The sequence below is a fragment of the Mercenaria mercenaria genome, chromosome 15 (assembly GCF_021730395.1).
Source record: "Mercenaria mercenaria strain notata chromosome 15, MADL_Memer_1, whole genome shotgun sequence".
In the NCBI taxonomy this organism is placed as follows: domain Eukaryota; kingdom Metazoa; phylum Mollusca; class Bivalvia; order Venerida; family Veneridae; genus Mercenaria; species Mercenaria mercenaria.
In genome coordinates, this window is record NC_069375.1 from 71,318,842 (window position 1) to 71,334,286 (window position 15,445).

General features: G+C 37.2%; 1 protein-coding gene across 1 annotated transcript; it reads left to right on the forward strand.

Moving 5' to 3' along the window:
* Positions 1 to 5,034: 5,034 nt before the first annotated feature.
* LOC128549175 (solute carrier family 22 member 7-like) lies at positions 5,035 to 14,792 on the forward strand. Its single transcript, XM_053525667.1, has 11 exons — positions 5,035 to 6,126; positions 6,919 to 7,115; positions 7,482 to 7,581; positions 8,192 to 8,322; positions 8,614 to 8,813; positions 9,972 to 10,316; positions 10,673 to 10,807; positions 11,183 to 11,268; positions 11,974 to 12,094; positions 12,689 to 12,761; positions 14,289 to 14,792. The coding sequence occupies exons 1-11, from the start codon at positions 5,979 to 5,981 to the stop codon at positions 14,505 to 14,507; spliced, it is 1,755 nt and encodes a 584-aa protein (XP_053381642.1). The 5' UTR covers positions 5,035 to 5,978; the 3' UTR covers positions 14,508 to 14,792.
* The last annotated feature ends 653 nt before the right edge of the window (positions 14,793 to 15,445 follow it).

Below are 15,445 nucleotides of genomic sequence, written 5' to 3' on the forward strand. Positions count from 1 at the left end.
GTTAAAACATGGTTCTGCTATATAGTATATCTTAAGTATAATAAAATGATAACACGACAACACAATGCGACAGTACTGTTACACCATGCGATAGCACGATAACACCGACACTCAATGCGAAAGCACGATCACACGGAAATACAGTGCAAAAGCACGCTAACACGGCCACACAATGCGACAGCACTATAACACGGAAACACAATGCAAAAGCACGATAACACGGCCACACAATGTGACAGCACTATAACACGGAAACACAATGCAAAAGCACGATAACACGGCAACACAATGTGACAGCACTATAACACGGAAACACAATGCAAAAGCACGATAACACGGCAACACAATGTGACAGCACTATAACACGGAAACACAATGCAAAAGCACGATAACACGGCAACACAATGTGACAGCACTATAACACGGACACACAATGCGAAAGCACGATAACACGGCAACACAATGTGACAGCACTATAACACGGACACACAATGCGAAAGCACGATAACACGGCAACACAATGTGACAGCACTATAACACGGACACACAATGCGAAAGCACGATAACACGGCAACACAATGTGACAGCACTATAACACGGAAACACAATGCGAAAGCACGATAACACGGCAATACAATGTGACAGCACTATAACACGGCAACACAATGCAAAAGCATGATAACACGGCAACACAATGTGACAGCACTATAACACGGAAACACAATGCAAAAGCACGATAACACGGAAACTCAATGCGACAGCACTATAACACGGAAACAAAATGCGAAAGCACAATAACATGGCAACACAATGCGACAGCACAATATTACGGAAACCCAATGCGACAGCATGATCACACGGCAACACAGTGCGACAGCACGATAACACGGCAACGCAATGCGACAGCATGATCACACGGAAACACAATTCGATAGTACGATTACACGACAACACAATGCGATAGCACGATAACACCTCAACACCATGCGAAAGTACGATAATATACGGTAACACAATGCGACAGATGACAATACGGCAACACAATGCGACAGCACGATAACAAGGAAACACAATTTGATAGCACGATAACACGACAACGGCAGCACGATAACACGACAACACAATGCGACAGAACTGTTACATTATGCGTCAGCACGATAACACGGCAACATATTTCGACAGTACAATTACACCATGTGACAGCACGACAACATGACATAAACAATGCGGAAATATTGTTTCTCCATGCGACAGCACGATAATACGGAAACACAATGCGACGGCACGATCACATGGCAACACAGTGCAACAGCACTGTTACACCATTCGGCTGCCGTGCAGCACGACATACACAATGCGAAAATACTGTCACAACATGCGACAGCACGACAACACGGAAACACAATGCGACAGCGCTATAACACTGCAACACAATGCGAAGGCACTGTTACACCACGCGATATCACGATAACAGTGCAACACAATGCGACAGCACTACATATTTATTACATGAACGTGTAGTATTTTGCACTGACGCAGCTTGTTTTCGAGGTATCGTACGTGTTGTGCTGTTATCGCATTGTGTTGTCCTGTTATCGCATCATGTTATTATGATGTCGCGGTCAGCTATCAAATCAATATCGCATTGCGTTTGTCCAATCGACAAGCACATTAATACGCACAATACTCTTGTTGTCAGATATTGATTACACCATGTGACAGCACGACAACAGACATAAACAATGCGAAATACTGTAACTCCATGCGACAGCACGATAATACGGAAACACAATGCGACAGCACGATCACATGGCAACACAATGGAACAGCACTGTTACACCATTCGGCTGCCGTGCAGCACGACATACACAATGCGAAAATACTGTCACAACATGCGACAGCACGACAACACGGAAACACAATGCGACAGCGCTATAACACTGCAACACAATGCGAAGGCACTGTTACACCAACGCGATATCACGATAACAGTGCAACACATGCGACAGCACGAATATTTATTACATGAACGTGTAGTAATATTGCACTGACGCAGCTTGTTTCGAGGTATCGCATCGTATGTGCTGTTATCGCATGTGTTGTCCTGTTATCGCATCATGTTATAAATGATGTCGCGGTCAGCTATCAAATCAATATCGCATTGTCGTTTGGTCGCAATCGACAATGCAACATTAATATCGCCAATAACCTCATGTTGTCTTGATATTGAGTTACACCATGTGACAGCACGACAACACGACATAAACAATGCGAAAATACTGTAACTCCATGCGACAGCACGATAATACGGAAACACAATGCGACAGCACGATCACATGGCAACACAATGGAACAGCACTGTTACACCATTCGGCTGCCGTGCAGCACGACATACGCATACAATGCGAAAATACTGTCACAACCATGCGACAGCACGACAACACGGAAACACAATGCGACAGCGCTATAACACTGCAACACAATGCGAAGGCACTGTTACACCACGCGATATCACGATAACAGTGCAACACAGTGCGACAGCACGAGATATTTATTACATGAACGTGTAGTATTTTGCACTGACGCAGCTTGTTTTCGAGGTATCGTACGTGTTGTGCTGTTATCGCATTGTGTTGTCCTGTTATCGCATCATGTTATTATGATGTCGCGGTCAGCTATCAAATCAATATCGCATTGTCGTTTGGTCGCAATCGACAATGCAACATTAATATCGCACAATAACCTCTTGTTGTCTTGATATTGAGTTACACCATGTGACAGCACGACAACACGACATAAACAATGCGAAAATACTGTAACTCCATGCGGCAGCACGATAATACGGAAACACAATGCGACAGCACGATCACATGGCAACACAATGGAACAGCACTGTTACACCATTCGGCTGCCGTGCAGCACGACAATACGGCATACACAATGCGAAAATAATGTCACACCATGCGACAGCACGATAACACGGAAACACAATGCGACAGCACTATAACACTGCAACACAATGCAAAGGCACTGTTACACCACGCGACATTACGATAACAGTGCAACACAATGCGACAGCGCGATAACGCGGCATCACAGTGCGACAGCATAACATATTTATCACATGAACGTATCGTATTTTTGCACTGACACAGCTTGTTTTTGAGCTATCGCATCGTGTTGTGCTGTTATCGCATTGTGTTGTCCTGCTATCGCATCATGTAATCTTGATGTCGCGGTCGGCAATATCAAATTAATATCGCATTGTGTTGTGTTGTCGCAATCGACAATATCACATTAATATCGCACAATAACATCGTTTTGTCGTGATGTCGAGGTTAGCAGTACGAATGTACAAAAATCATATCGTGTTTATGCCTTGTGTTATCAATAATATAGTACAATTATGTTACAGACCTATAAATGCAACTGTTCAGGTAATCAAAATTTAATCCAGGAAACTTGTGAGGCTATCATATGTACCTCATCTGACGTTACGTCCTATTGTTCATCAAAACGTACTTTCAAGCGATTAAACGGAAAAGTAAATAGCCGGTCCTAGTATGAATAGGATAAGGGTCACAATTGTTAAAAAATTCTTTTTAGTTATAAAAGTTTCTGCTTAAGGATTAGCCCTTGTTTTATCACTCAGTTTATTTGAATATGTTGGACTTAATCAGTGATAGGAACAACAATACAAATAAATCACATGTCTGCTTTTAAGATTGTCATCATAAGTTATATACTCAGCCGGATACAAACGATCGTTATGTACAGACATTACGTTAGATTTTCCAACATTTAGTATATGGTGCAGACAGTAGTTAGTGTTAGTGTACACGTCAGTATATCTGCCGGGAGCCATTTAATCATTGTCGTAAAATCCGCAAGGCTTCGTTGACAGCCCATCCAAAATAAATCTTTGCAGTTTGACTATAAGGCTAGCGACAGGTGTCTCCTAATACTGGAGAAATGTAAAAAACAAAATTAATCATGCAGATGTGATTATAAAAAATAACTGGCTCCAGGTCGAGGCACACGCCTGTACGTAAGCTGTCGTCTGCACCAGCCAAGAAAGGGCGGGAAACGTATCGTTCCGATCTAACGTAACGTCTGCTACAGTTATTAATATCTAGTTCAGTATTATAGCTCCTGACAATCTCTGAAACAGAGGATAATAAGAATCATAGTACAATAAAAATGGACAAAAACAGCTCCTGTGGACAAATCTATAATGACATAATGTGCCTCAAGCACCAAAAACCATAATGGCTCCAAGTGACCGGAACGTCAGCACTTTCTAACGTTGACGTCCTGCCATTCTAACATCACCCTTTGATAACTAGAGAATGGGCGATAGTAGCTTACAAAGAAAAATGTATTCCGTAACAAAGGCGCGTATATCCGCCAACAAAACTGATCAAGCTGTCGTGAAAGCAAGAATTCCTTAAGCAAAAGTCAATGTTTTCATTACAGACGGGACCATGATATTCTCCGGTGCAGTTGCACACAAATCTGCAATAAATGTGCACTTGTGATATGTATACACGTACAACATAAAAGCGTTTTACTAACAATCTGGCTTGAACGGGACAAAATAAATTTACTTTTAACTACGCATAATTTCCCAAAATTTAGAAAACCGTCGGAAAACAAAACATCAAAACAAATCCAAAACCTAAAAGTAAAAAAGGTAAGAGTTGTTATCTCTACATTAGTTAAAGCATAGATGCACCTCAAAATGGTAGCAAAGCATTTTGGTAGTCACTACCAAAATTCGGCCGAGTTCAAAATGCGTTACACTCGACGCAATTTGGTAAGTTACAAAAACGTAGAACCAAAATGCGTTGGATATGTACAAAAATGTACACATCCAACGCAAAACGGTATTAGTAATAATCTCATGATTTCCCAAAAAAGAAAAAGAATATTTCAAAAAGAGTCATTATGGAACTTAGTAGCTTAGCTTTTGACATAGAAAATATAATGGCCCTAGATTCAGTCAAATAGGACCATTGGAACACGAGTGAGAGAGTTCAATACAACTCTAACTTTGTCATACATCGAGAGATATTGAAGGCACATGGCACAATTGCTCACCAGAATTATTTGACGCGTCGTTCGCATGACCCTGGGAGGGATTTCACAAACGCCCATAAGTAAGTTAGACTGTTTGAGATTAAAATTCAGGTGTTTCCCGAGAAAAGGTCACATAATGACGGATTGTATAATACCTTTAAAAGTATATGCAAGGTAGACATGCAACCTTTATCGACCAATTTTAAAATCTTTAGAATAGTTCAATGTTGTTTAATACATGGAAATACAATTAATTAATTCCGAGGGTTACCGATTAATTTATTCACCGAGAGTTACCGAGGTTGGCTGAGTAAATATCAGGCACTTGTATTTTAAATTTACAGCAGAACTTGCTCAATGTTTTCTCAAATTATTCAAAAATTTATTTTGATTTAGAGATTGTTTTGATCATGTGATTCTCCACAGCTGCTAATAAAAAATCTGTATCAGTTTTGGTGTGAAAAACTATGGTGCCCGAAAAGTGGCAAGTGAAACTTTTTTATTTCGTTTTTACGAAATAACATTTCTTTTTTACGTAATAACATTTCGTAAAAACGAAATAAAAAAGTTTCACATATGTCACTTTACGGATACCGTACAAAACAATAGATTGAATGAGTATACATTATTAAATGATTATTATTATACCATGAACTAAACATGAATGGATGGAAAAAAGGTGCGACCTAAAAATATGATATGAATATTAAAGGCTTCGTGAGTATGCATTCATTTACTGTTCTTTAAATTCTAAACACACACAGTTTGATTGACACATTGTATCTTGTTCTATTAAAACTATACCCATAAGTAAAGTATGTTCCTTTTAGCATACTAAATGTTGTGACTTGTGTTGTACTTTTATATTTTATCAAAAATTAACAATTTTCTAAACAATAATGAAGAAATTGCGCGTTGAGGACATAGATGTTGATGATATTTGGAGAGCACTCGGACCTCTAGGAAAATATCAGTGTAAATATTTGTTATCGTTCCTGTTTATACTGGTTTCATGGGCGATACATCAACTTACTATCGTGTTTATAGGTAAGTGAAAGAAGAAGAAACCCACGTTAACTATGTCTGTGCATTGCAGGCGTGAATTTAAATGTATTCTTTTCAAAACCCAAAAGAAAACACGAATAAATGCTGTAATAAAATACATAAACGCTTACAAAATTTAATGTTCTCATACTATTTCATTTTGCCACTTTTGTATATTCACTGACGGATATATCGTGTCAGAGATGTTCGTGTTTAATTCAGTCGGTTCCAACATTTTTGTTTTGCAACAAGGGCGGGTAATCCTAGCCAAATTTTCTTGAGTCTGTACTAGTTTTTACGTGTTCTCCACAAGTAACTGACATTTTCAAAACATGATACACAAGTAGATGATTAATGATTTTAGACATATTTATTTCTTTCAGCTCAGCTCGACCAACATACATCGCGACTGTGGATCGAACTTGCATCCTCTTAAGTCATTGTACTGTGCCCTATCTACTGAGCTTGCCAGGCGGACCAGATTATGTCAAAGAAGACTACAATTATGATTAAAGGCTGCAACACACCAGCAATTTAAATTCCAAAACAAATATGATTAAGAATGTGTTTCCTGCATAAAGTAATGTAGTAGTATGTATATATAGTTTATTAGTATATAAAGACCTTACATTAAGCAGTATCCAAACTTTATTGACAAATGGCTTCTACATTAATTGGTAATTGCATGTATGTAACAAAGTGAAAAAAATACTTTATTCGGTGCCGTTGTTAGCTGCCACCTATTCCTACGCCAACGCGCAGTAAATAAACCACATTGTTGCTTGACTTTTCTAGGATACCGACCTAGTTTTCACTGTAAGGCTTCTTCTAATGACACTCTTGTGACAAACATCACAAATGAGGAGAAGGTGTATAAAGAATGTGAAATAATTACATATGAGAACACGTCCAACGGTATGGTTAAGTCGTCGGCGTCGTGTATTAACGGCTGGGAATACGATATTTCTGTGGATCAGTCATTCGTCACAGAGGTATGTACAGTGAAACTGGCATTAAGAAACCACCCAATGGAATGGACTGAAAATACTCTTTTAACACCGAACACTGATGGTCTCTTGCAAGTAATTTGTTCTATAGAGATACAATTGGAACTGAACAGGTGGTCTTTTAAAGTAAGTATAGTAATAGAGGTAGTTTTTTTTCTGGAAAGACTGACTGTGTAGCAAAGTAGTTAAGATTTTGCAATAAATTTTTTCTACTACAGTATCTCCCATTTTTTAAAATCTAAGTTAGGCAAGCGACCGAAATCCCAATTCGCCTGTTCTTTTCTAATACATTATGCGTATTGTTTGACTCTTACTTGATTGTTGATTTGTGAAACTTTCTGTATTTCACAGTGGGATTTCGTTTGTGAAAACGCAGAACTCGCCGAGCTAACACAGACGTTGATGTTCATAGGCATGATGATTGGCAACTTTATCTTTCCAACGATTTCTGGTAGGTAATGGACTGGAAATTGCACTATTTCTAAAACGCTGGTTTAAATATGCAACTCTAGCTAGCCCGCAGGTCTTCCTCTACCATCTTAAGCTGGAAAGTCGCTATATAACATATACTTGTGTCGGCGTGACGTTAAAACCAAAAAAAATAAATTAATAATAATAATAACAAAACAAGTACTGGTAGAGTATTGAGACAGATTATTTTCTTTCATGTTGTGTTCAAGCAATAATATTGTTAAAAAGCAAAGCAAATGCATTTCTTCATGGCACTATTTTCTTACATCAGCGTATTTATATACAAAGCTCGGAAAAACGTTCGTAAACAGAATGACGTTGCAAAGCGCAGAACAGCGTAAGATTTCTGGCTGAATTTAATCTTATGCAGCAACTGTCATATATTTTTATCTGAATTAAGAAATATACTAAAGGATACAAAGACGAACTATCAACGTCACAATTTGAGAAGTCACTGCATTTTGACTTTACTCATGAAGGTCAATATGTGCTTTGGTTCCGCATTCCAGCATATATCACAAATCACGTGACTGTTTGTAGACCAATTGAAATGAATATAGACATGGATTTGATTAAGATATTTTTTACAGATCGTGTAGGAAGAAAGCCGGTGTTAGTTTTGAGTCATATCGCCGTATTTGGAACAGTGCTTGGTACAGCTTTCAGTGCGAACTATGTTGTGTTTGTTGTGTTAAGAATACTTACTGGGTTTCTTACACAGGTTTGTATAGCAATGAAGTAACGCCATCTATTTCAAAACAGTAATAATAATTGTGAAGTTCCATTTCTTGATGCCATTTCTCTGACAAATGTTGTAACATCATCCGGTTTAAAATAATACAATTATTGTAAAGTTCCATCTCTTACGCCATTTCTCTGATAATCTAGAGTAAAATCAATCAGAAACCGGAATTTAAGCAAATGTGAAATGTACCACGACTAATTTCTGCATACGTTAAAAAGTATATAAGAACTGGAACGTAACATACAGGCCTACCTTTAATTATTTTAGGGATTGCTAGCTGGAACGTCACTGTCTCTAGAAAATTTGCCGGCAGAAATTCGTCATTACTCTGAGGTATTTGCATTGTTTATATGGACCAGTGGTATAGTCTTAATGGCTCCAATTGCCTACGCACTGAGGAAAGTACCATGGCGATATCTGCAGATTGCCTATGCTTTAATGAGTGCAACTTCATTATTTCAGTGGTGGTTTGTTACCTTTGATTATTTATTTAAGGTAGAGGACCCGAAATGACGGGCGGCAAGTCAGGTGTTCTCCGTATGCGATTTCGGCATTGTTCGGTTTTTACGGAAAGACATCGGAACGTTGAGCTATGGTAACGTCCGAAGAATGCCGAACTGCCTGACGATAATACGTAATCACTCTGAAATTGATGAATGTCAATACGGGTCCACTACATTAAACTATTTTGTTAAACATCACTGAGACAGACGGGCTTTTTGTGTTTCCTCTAAATGAATTATTCAGTTCTAATGTTTTTGCACGGTGTTTGATTTTTTTCTTTTCATTTTTAAAAAAATATTTTTTTTATTTATTTATTCAATTCATTTTGTTGATTGCGTCTGCTTTAAACATCTCAGTGTACGGCTGCATGCATAACCAAACGTCGGTTCAAACATTCATTTATATGTGTTTTTCTTTGTTGTTGTTGCTGTTTTTTAACTATGCGCCCTTATTTATAGTTGTTTTTATTACTATTTCTCTAAATACAAAATCATAACCTTGGAATTTCATGTAAGGCATTAGCATTTTAACCTTCGATTTCTAGTACATTAATTGTTACTTTGTACCTAATTATTTTCTGTCAAATATACAGCAGTATTTCACATGCGATAATACGTGGAACTACTTGTTTTAGATGTGATGTAAAATTTAACGTCAGAAATGACGTGTGATGACGTTTCAACGTTCTATGAGTTCACAACACTGCCCCGTTTCGAATGAGATTTCGGTCATATTTTTCTAAAAGTATTGTAGCTACCTTGATGTACATTAAATTTGATGCATTCGACTTTCGTGAAATTTGCCAGGCCGGATCATATTCAGTGCAAGCGTGAGATCCAGGACTGCAAAATCTACTCTAGCCGAATATAAACTGTTATTATAAACCATTTTTATTCAATACTCCATTGTAAAACAATGGAACCAAGAACGTCGATATTTTACATATAGGTGATTGACGTATTTCATGACGCCAGTTTCATATATGTCGTCGCGTTAAAGATCATTTATATACAGACATATGCACCCATTCCTTCACGCAATACTTCCGCTGCAAAACTCTTGTTAGTTTCGTGGTACAAATTAAATTAATTCCCCGTAATCATCGATATATTTCATATCAGGATCACGGATGAGTCTTTACGATGGGTTCTTGCCAACGGAAAAGTTGAAAAAGCTAAAGAATTAATAAAGAAGGCTTGCAAATTGAATAATAAAAGCTACGAAGAGGTGTTATCAGCAGTAGGACTTGGTCATATAGAAAGCGATTCTCCAGAAGGTGATGCAACTGAAGCGGATCAAATGATAACTGATACATATTACACTACCGGAAGTGAAGATATAGATAAAAATGGCGCTGTAGAAAACGGGAACATAGATTTGAAAATTGAAGCTCAAAGTTACAACCTGCTTGATATTATGAAGAACATATCTGTTCTAAAAATATCCTTGATAATATGGTACATATGGTAAGCACTTTGGTTGTTCATTTTAAACTAGTTAACGAGTTTTATACATGGACTGAGACATGCTGTTTGGGTAAAACTGTAGATAAACTTTTAAAAAAAGGTCTAGAATGTGTAAATCAGTTAGCTATAATGAATAGTGTATGTTTCTTCAAGATAAAGACAAGTATTTGAATACTTTCCATACCAATTCTAACGCAAACGCCTTGAACATTTGATAAATGGTATTATACTTATTGAATGATGGACCAGTTCATTTTAAAATTTTAGCGGACTAAATGTTTATTTACCTAATTATTGCTACCTTTTTATCAACATGTTTATCCAGAATTATTTAAGAAAAGCTTTCATATTTGTAGGGTGTGTGACAGTCTTGTGTATTACGGCTTATTCATGATATCATCCGACCTGTATGGAGACAGATATCTCAACTTCTTCCTCAGTGCAGTGATCGAGTACCCAGCTTGTCTCTTTGAATTCATCTGCCTTGCAAGGTTTTGTATTTTCTCTTTTGTAACACTTTCTTTTTCTCATATTAATATACGCTTAAACGTACAGCCTAATTGTAAACGTACCAGTGGAAGAGTGCAAAGTAATTCTATCAGATGATACTTTTAAAGCCTATAGGACGGTGCAAAGCTGGACAATAGCACTCTCTAATTCTGTATTTAACCATACAACACCCATAAGACCCTTCCGGCTTAAGTGGAACTATGTTATAAAACTCGGAAACAGAATGATTTTGCTAGTAAATACAAGATTAAAGATGATTAAACTTATTAAATTTTCTATAAATCTATCCATGCTTTAAGACAATTCGTTATACACATAGTCAAAAGACGCATTGCATGGTGTTTATATCTATTCAGGATCGGAAGAAAATGGACATGTCTGATTTGTCACTTTGTGGCAGCAGTCGCTCTTGTTGTTGCTACAGCGTTAACATACACTGCAGGTAAAATACATCTCGTCTTATTTTTAATTTAGGGCAAGTGCGAAGTTGGCATGCCCCAAACTCATTTAAATCACCAGTTCCTTTTACAAAGTTCATTTATCGTTCCAAGGTGAACTTTATTTAATTTGCATTTTGTATATACGTTTTTTATAAGTTGTAAATATCGTCTTGTATGTTGTAAGTTTACTTGAATCACTCTGGAGTCTCCGTCCTGGACCAAATCAGTACTGGTTTCAGATGAGAACGTGTGCTCCAAACCCAAATGGGGCTCGAACCAACGACCTTTGGTGTACACTGCATCTGGTATTCATGCCTTCAATGACTCTACAAAACCTTTTAGCTTTACATACATTGTGTTGTGTCCAAAATAGAAACTATAACGTTTAACATATTTAAAGATTTACTATATTTCAATGACTTGTTTATATGTGGTAGATAAAAAATGTAGCATACATTGACACTTGACCATCAATTACTGGATTAAATTCTTTTGTTTATTTAAACCGGAGCAAAATGTATTCGAATCTACGGCGACAAGACGGAACACAATTCACCACCCTACTAACAATACTCACACGTAACGACAATTGTCGCTACCCTTCACAAATGGCGATGCTGTTGATTCAGTGCTCAGTGCTGGAATTCCAAAGTCAAACGAAAATTTAAAATAATTGCAATTCACGAAGTTCTTGAACTTTGTTTCAGGAAACAGCGCCAGCTTGTTAGCTACTGGAACGGCCTTCACCCTTATAGGAAAGATGGGTATTACTGGAGCATTTAGTACAGTGTATCTAATGACACCAGAACTCTATCCTACTAACGTTAGGTACATAGGCCGGACTTCTTTCTTTGAATTAACGTCACATCGACACAATCAAATGTCATATGCTGGCTTTTCTTGGTGTAGGAAACCCAAGTGCTCAGTCTGTAAGCCAGCTGGATGATATCCTCACATAAAGAATTCTACACTCTAATCGATGTTTCGAACCCACATCGGCGAGGGAAAGTTGATTTTTAGTCAGCGATGCCAATGATGACTCCCCATCTACTTTAACCAGCTTTTGTACATTTCATGCTTATATATGAAACTTCTGTTTGACCAAACCATTGCTTGTATCCTTCGATGAATGGTAAAGGAGACTTGATACTTGGTACTTGACATTGGTATGAACAACTGAAACACAACAGTATTCTGCACAACTATTTTGGTCTCATAATTTATATTCTACTTACTAGTATGTTAATTACTAACACAACGCCTGTTTGCTTTAACTCAACAAAAAGGACGGCTTTTACATTGACAAGAATTGACAAATTTCATGACCACATTTCTTGAGAAAGCGTGATAAAACACACAGAAAGTATATGGTCTATAAACCACAGACAGGTTGTTTATGAAATGTACTTAACTCTTTTCTAGAACCACCGGTCTTGGTGTCGCTTCCATCATGGGCAAAATTGGGGCCATGATTGCTCCATTTTCAAGAAACATAGTAAGTTCCTTTAATGCTATACATTTTGAAAACATGGTTTCCTTTCCGCTAAATGTTCGTTTGGTTGAAAATCTAAGGCAATTTTCAACGGGTTTTCAGTTACATAAATGCAGCCAGTTAACTAACCAGTACTCTTTGGTTTTTGCGATATATTAATGTCTTGTTTTTAGCAAGTTATTGACAACCAAAAGAGGAGAGCAAATAACAACACACACATCGTCTGAGCATGTTAAATCTTACAGCTACTGGACCACAGTTCAAAGTATCGAAATTTCATTGAGTTTTGAGAGAGATGAAATCGCCTAAAATGCGTGAACGGTCCGCTTTACAAAGAAAATATACGCTTATATACTCTAGCTATATAACTTCTAAATTTGTGTAACAGTTGTGATTAACCAACTTGGGAAATTTCAAAATTATCGTGACAAGAACTCTCTAGATGAATGTGTTCTTAAGGTAGTGGATCCATAATGAAATCAGACAATCACGTGTTCTCCGTAATACGGCATTCTCTGGTTTTTAAGGAAAACCATAAGCACGTTTTCTTACGATCGAAGAATGCCGAATTGCCTGACGTAAATATGTAACAACATGGGAACTGCTGACTTTCATTATGGGTCCACTATATTAAAAACGGTCAATGACCTGCAAGTCGCGAAACAGTCATTTGACCTGCAAGTCGCGAAACGGTCATTTGACCAGCAAATTGTTTAACGACCATTTGACCTGCAAGTCGCGAAACAGCAAAACAGTAATTTGCCCTGCAAGTCGCGAAACTGTCATTGACCAGAAAAGTTATTATGCCCGCATGGCTAAATCAGAACTGTATACAATAGCCTGGTTACCGGCTAGATAATCGATTTTTTTCCCCTACTAAAAGCAGTTTTCTAAATTTCTATGTGTTTGATTTTACTATCTCCTCAGTTTAGGTTTGAGAAGAAAAGGGATATCACATTTTAAACAAAACATACGATCTGAATAAGGACTAACAATCCAGACTAGAGATCGTGTCATTTTCATGCGATCACTCTTCTAACGCAGTGTGTGTACGTCGTCACCAATTCACTTGAAGACCTACTAATTAAATAGTTCATCCTACTGACATGATTGACCTACTTTTTTCACATGAGCTATGATAACACAATGATACAACTGTACTACAAAATGACAGGGGGACAATGTAAGGCCCCATAAGTCCCGGCACGAATTACGTATTTCAACACCTTTATCATATAATTGTTTCAAGCCTATTTTCAGTACATTTTAAAGTAAAAAAAATACATCTACATGGCATAGCAAAGTGTTGCATAATTAAACATCAAGTACTGTGCAAACTGTTTCCATGGTTGAGTATAGTTTAAGGTAATGGCGGGCGTCTTGGTAGAACCACCGACTTGATGGCTACCTTTAGATAGTTAGCTTATGGTGCTTGAAAATTATATTTTATCTATCACCCAAATACACTCTCCTGAAGATTTTACACTTTATGATAGAATGATATTGATAGCATTTGTATTTCATTTACAGTCTCATTCGATTAAATGGTTACCAGCTTGTATCTACGCTGTGATGTGCATAGTAACTGTTGTCCTGCTTGCTTTTGTGCCGGAAACCAACGGTGTGGAACTTCCGCAGACAATGGAAGAGCTGGCAGAATGGTACCGCGGAAATAAGTTCGAAATGAAGATTGGCAAAAATGTTCATGTAGACCAAAGTGGAAAAGAAAAGAAAAAAGAAATTGATTAAAAATAAACAAAGGCAAATAATTTTGTTTATTCAGACTGAATAATTCTTTCATAACTCAGAACTTCAAGAACACTACACTAGTCACTTTACTTCGATAAAGATAATTTATTTATCAATGCTGCGAATATAATTAAGTATTTTAACCGTTTTACCCAATGAAAATTGGTAATATTTGTGATGCACTTCTTATTTGGCCATATGATAGAAAAAAGAAAAAAAAGCTGCAGCTGTTAGAGTTTTCATGGAAACCTACGTTGTATTAGTTTTTCAATGCTTCGTAAATGTTTCTGTTATACAAAAAAAAAAAAAAAAAAAAAAAAAAAAAAAATTTCTCCTTCAAACCAGTTCATTACAAATCAAGCAAACGGCCCGTTATTTTGAAATGGTAGTATGATGCTGGTTTAATTGAACTGTAGAAAATATATTGTTTTTGAAAATCACTATGAAATGAACGTAACAAATATGCGCCACAACAAATGTTGAAAATCAGTTCTTGCTTGAAAATCAATCAGTTACTTAGAAATGAAAGCAAGTGTGGTTAAATTCGGTTGATGGCGTGCCAATAAAATCTATTCTAGCATAAAACTGATGTTTTTGTCACTTTTCGGGTTGGTTTAACAGGAGAGAAAACGTGTGTTAACAGAGAGATTCTCGCGCTCACGTGCTGTTAAAACACCTTTATATATATGCGCATTCCGTGACAAAGCGTAAACGCATTACTGCCACAAAACGGTTAATTCAAAAGGAAATGACGTCAACGTGAAAAAAACAATATAGACGTTCCCGCGCGTTTCATGGAATTTCAATGACGTTGAGAGATGATTTATTCGTTTATTAGCTTTTTACGCGTTTCATGCTAGAATAGCGTTAACGCATGTTTATTTTGTGTTGTAACATCTCCAGAATCCACATCTCTTGGGATTCTGCAGATGTTATAA

What these genes read in the sequence shown, in the direction of transcription:
- LOC128549175 (XM_053525667.1), top strand. Translation starts at nt 5,979, where the DNA reads ATGAAGAAATTGCGCGTTGAGGACATAGATGTTGATGATATTTGGAGA. An exon ending in TATCTTTCCAACGATTTCTG is followed by an intron (nt 7,582 to 8,191) that starts GTAGGTAATGGA and finishes TATTTTTTACAG; the next exon opens with ATCGTGTAGGAAGAAAGCCG. An exon ending in GAATTCATCTGCCTTGCAAG is followed by an intron (nt 10,808 to 11,182) that starts GTTTTGTATTTT and finishes ATATCTATTCAG; the next exon opens with GATCGGAAGAAAATGGACAT.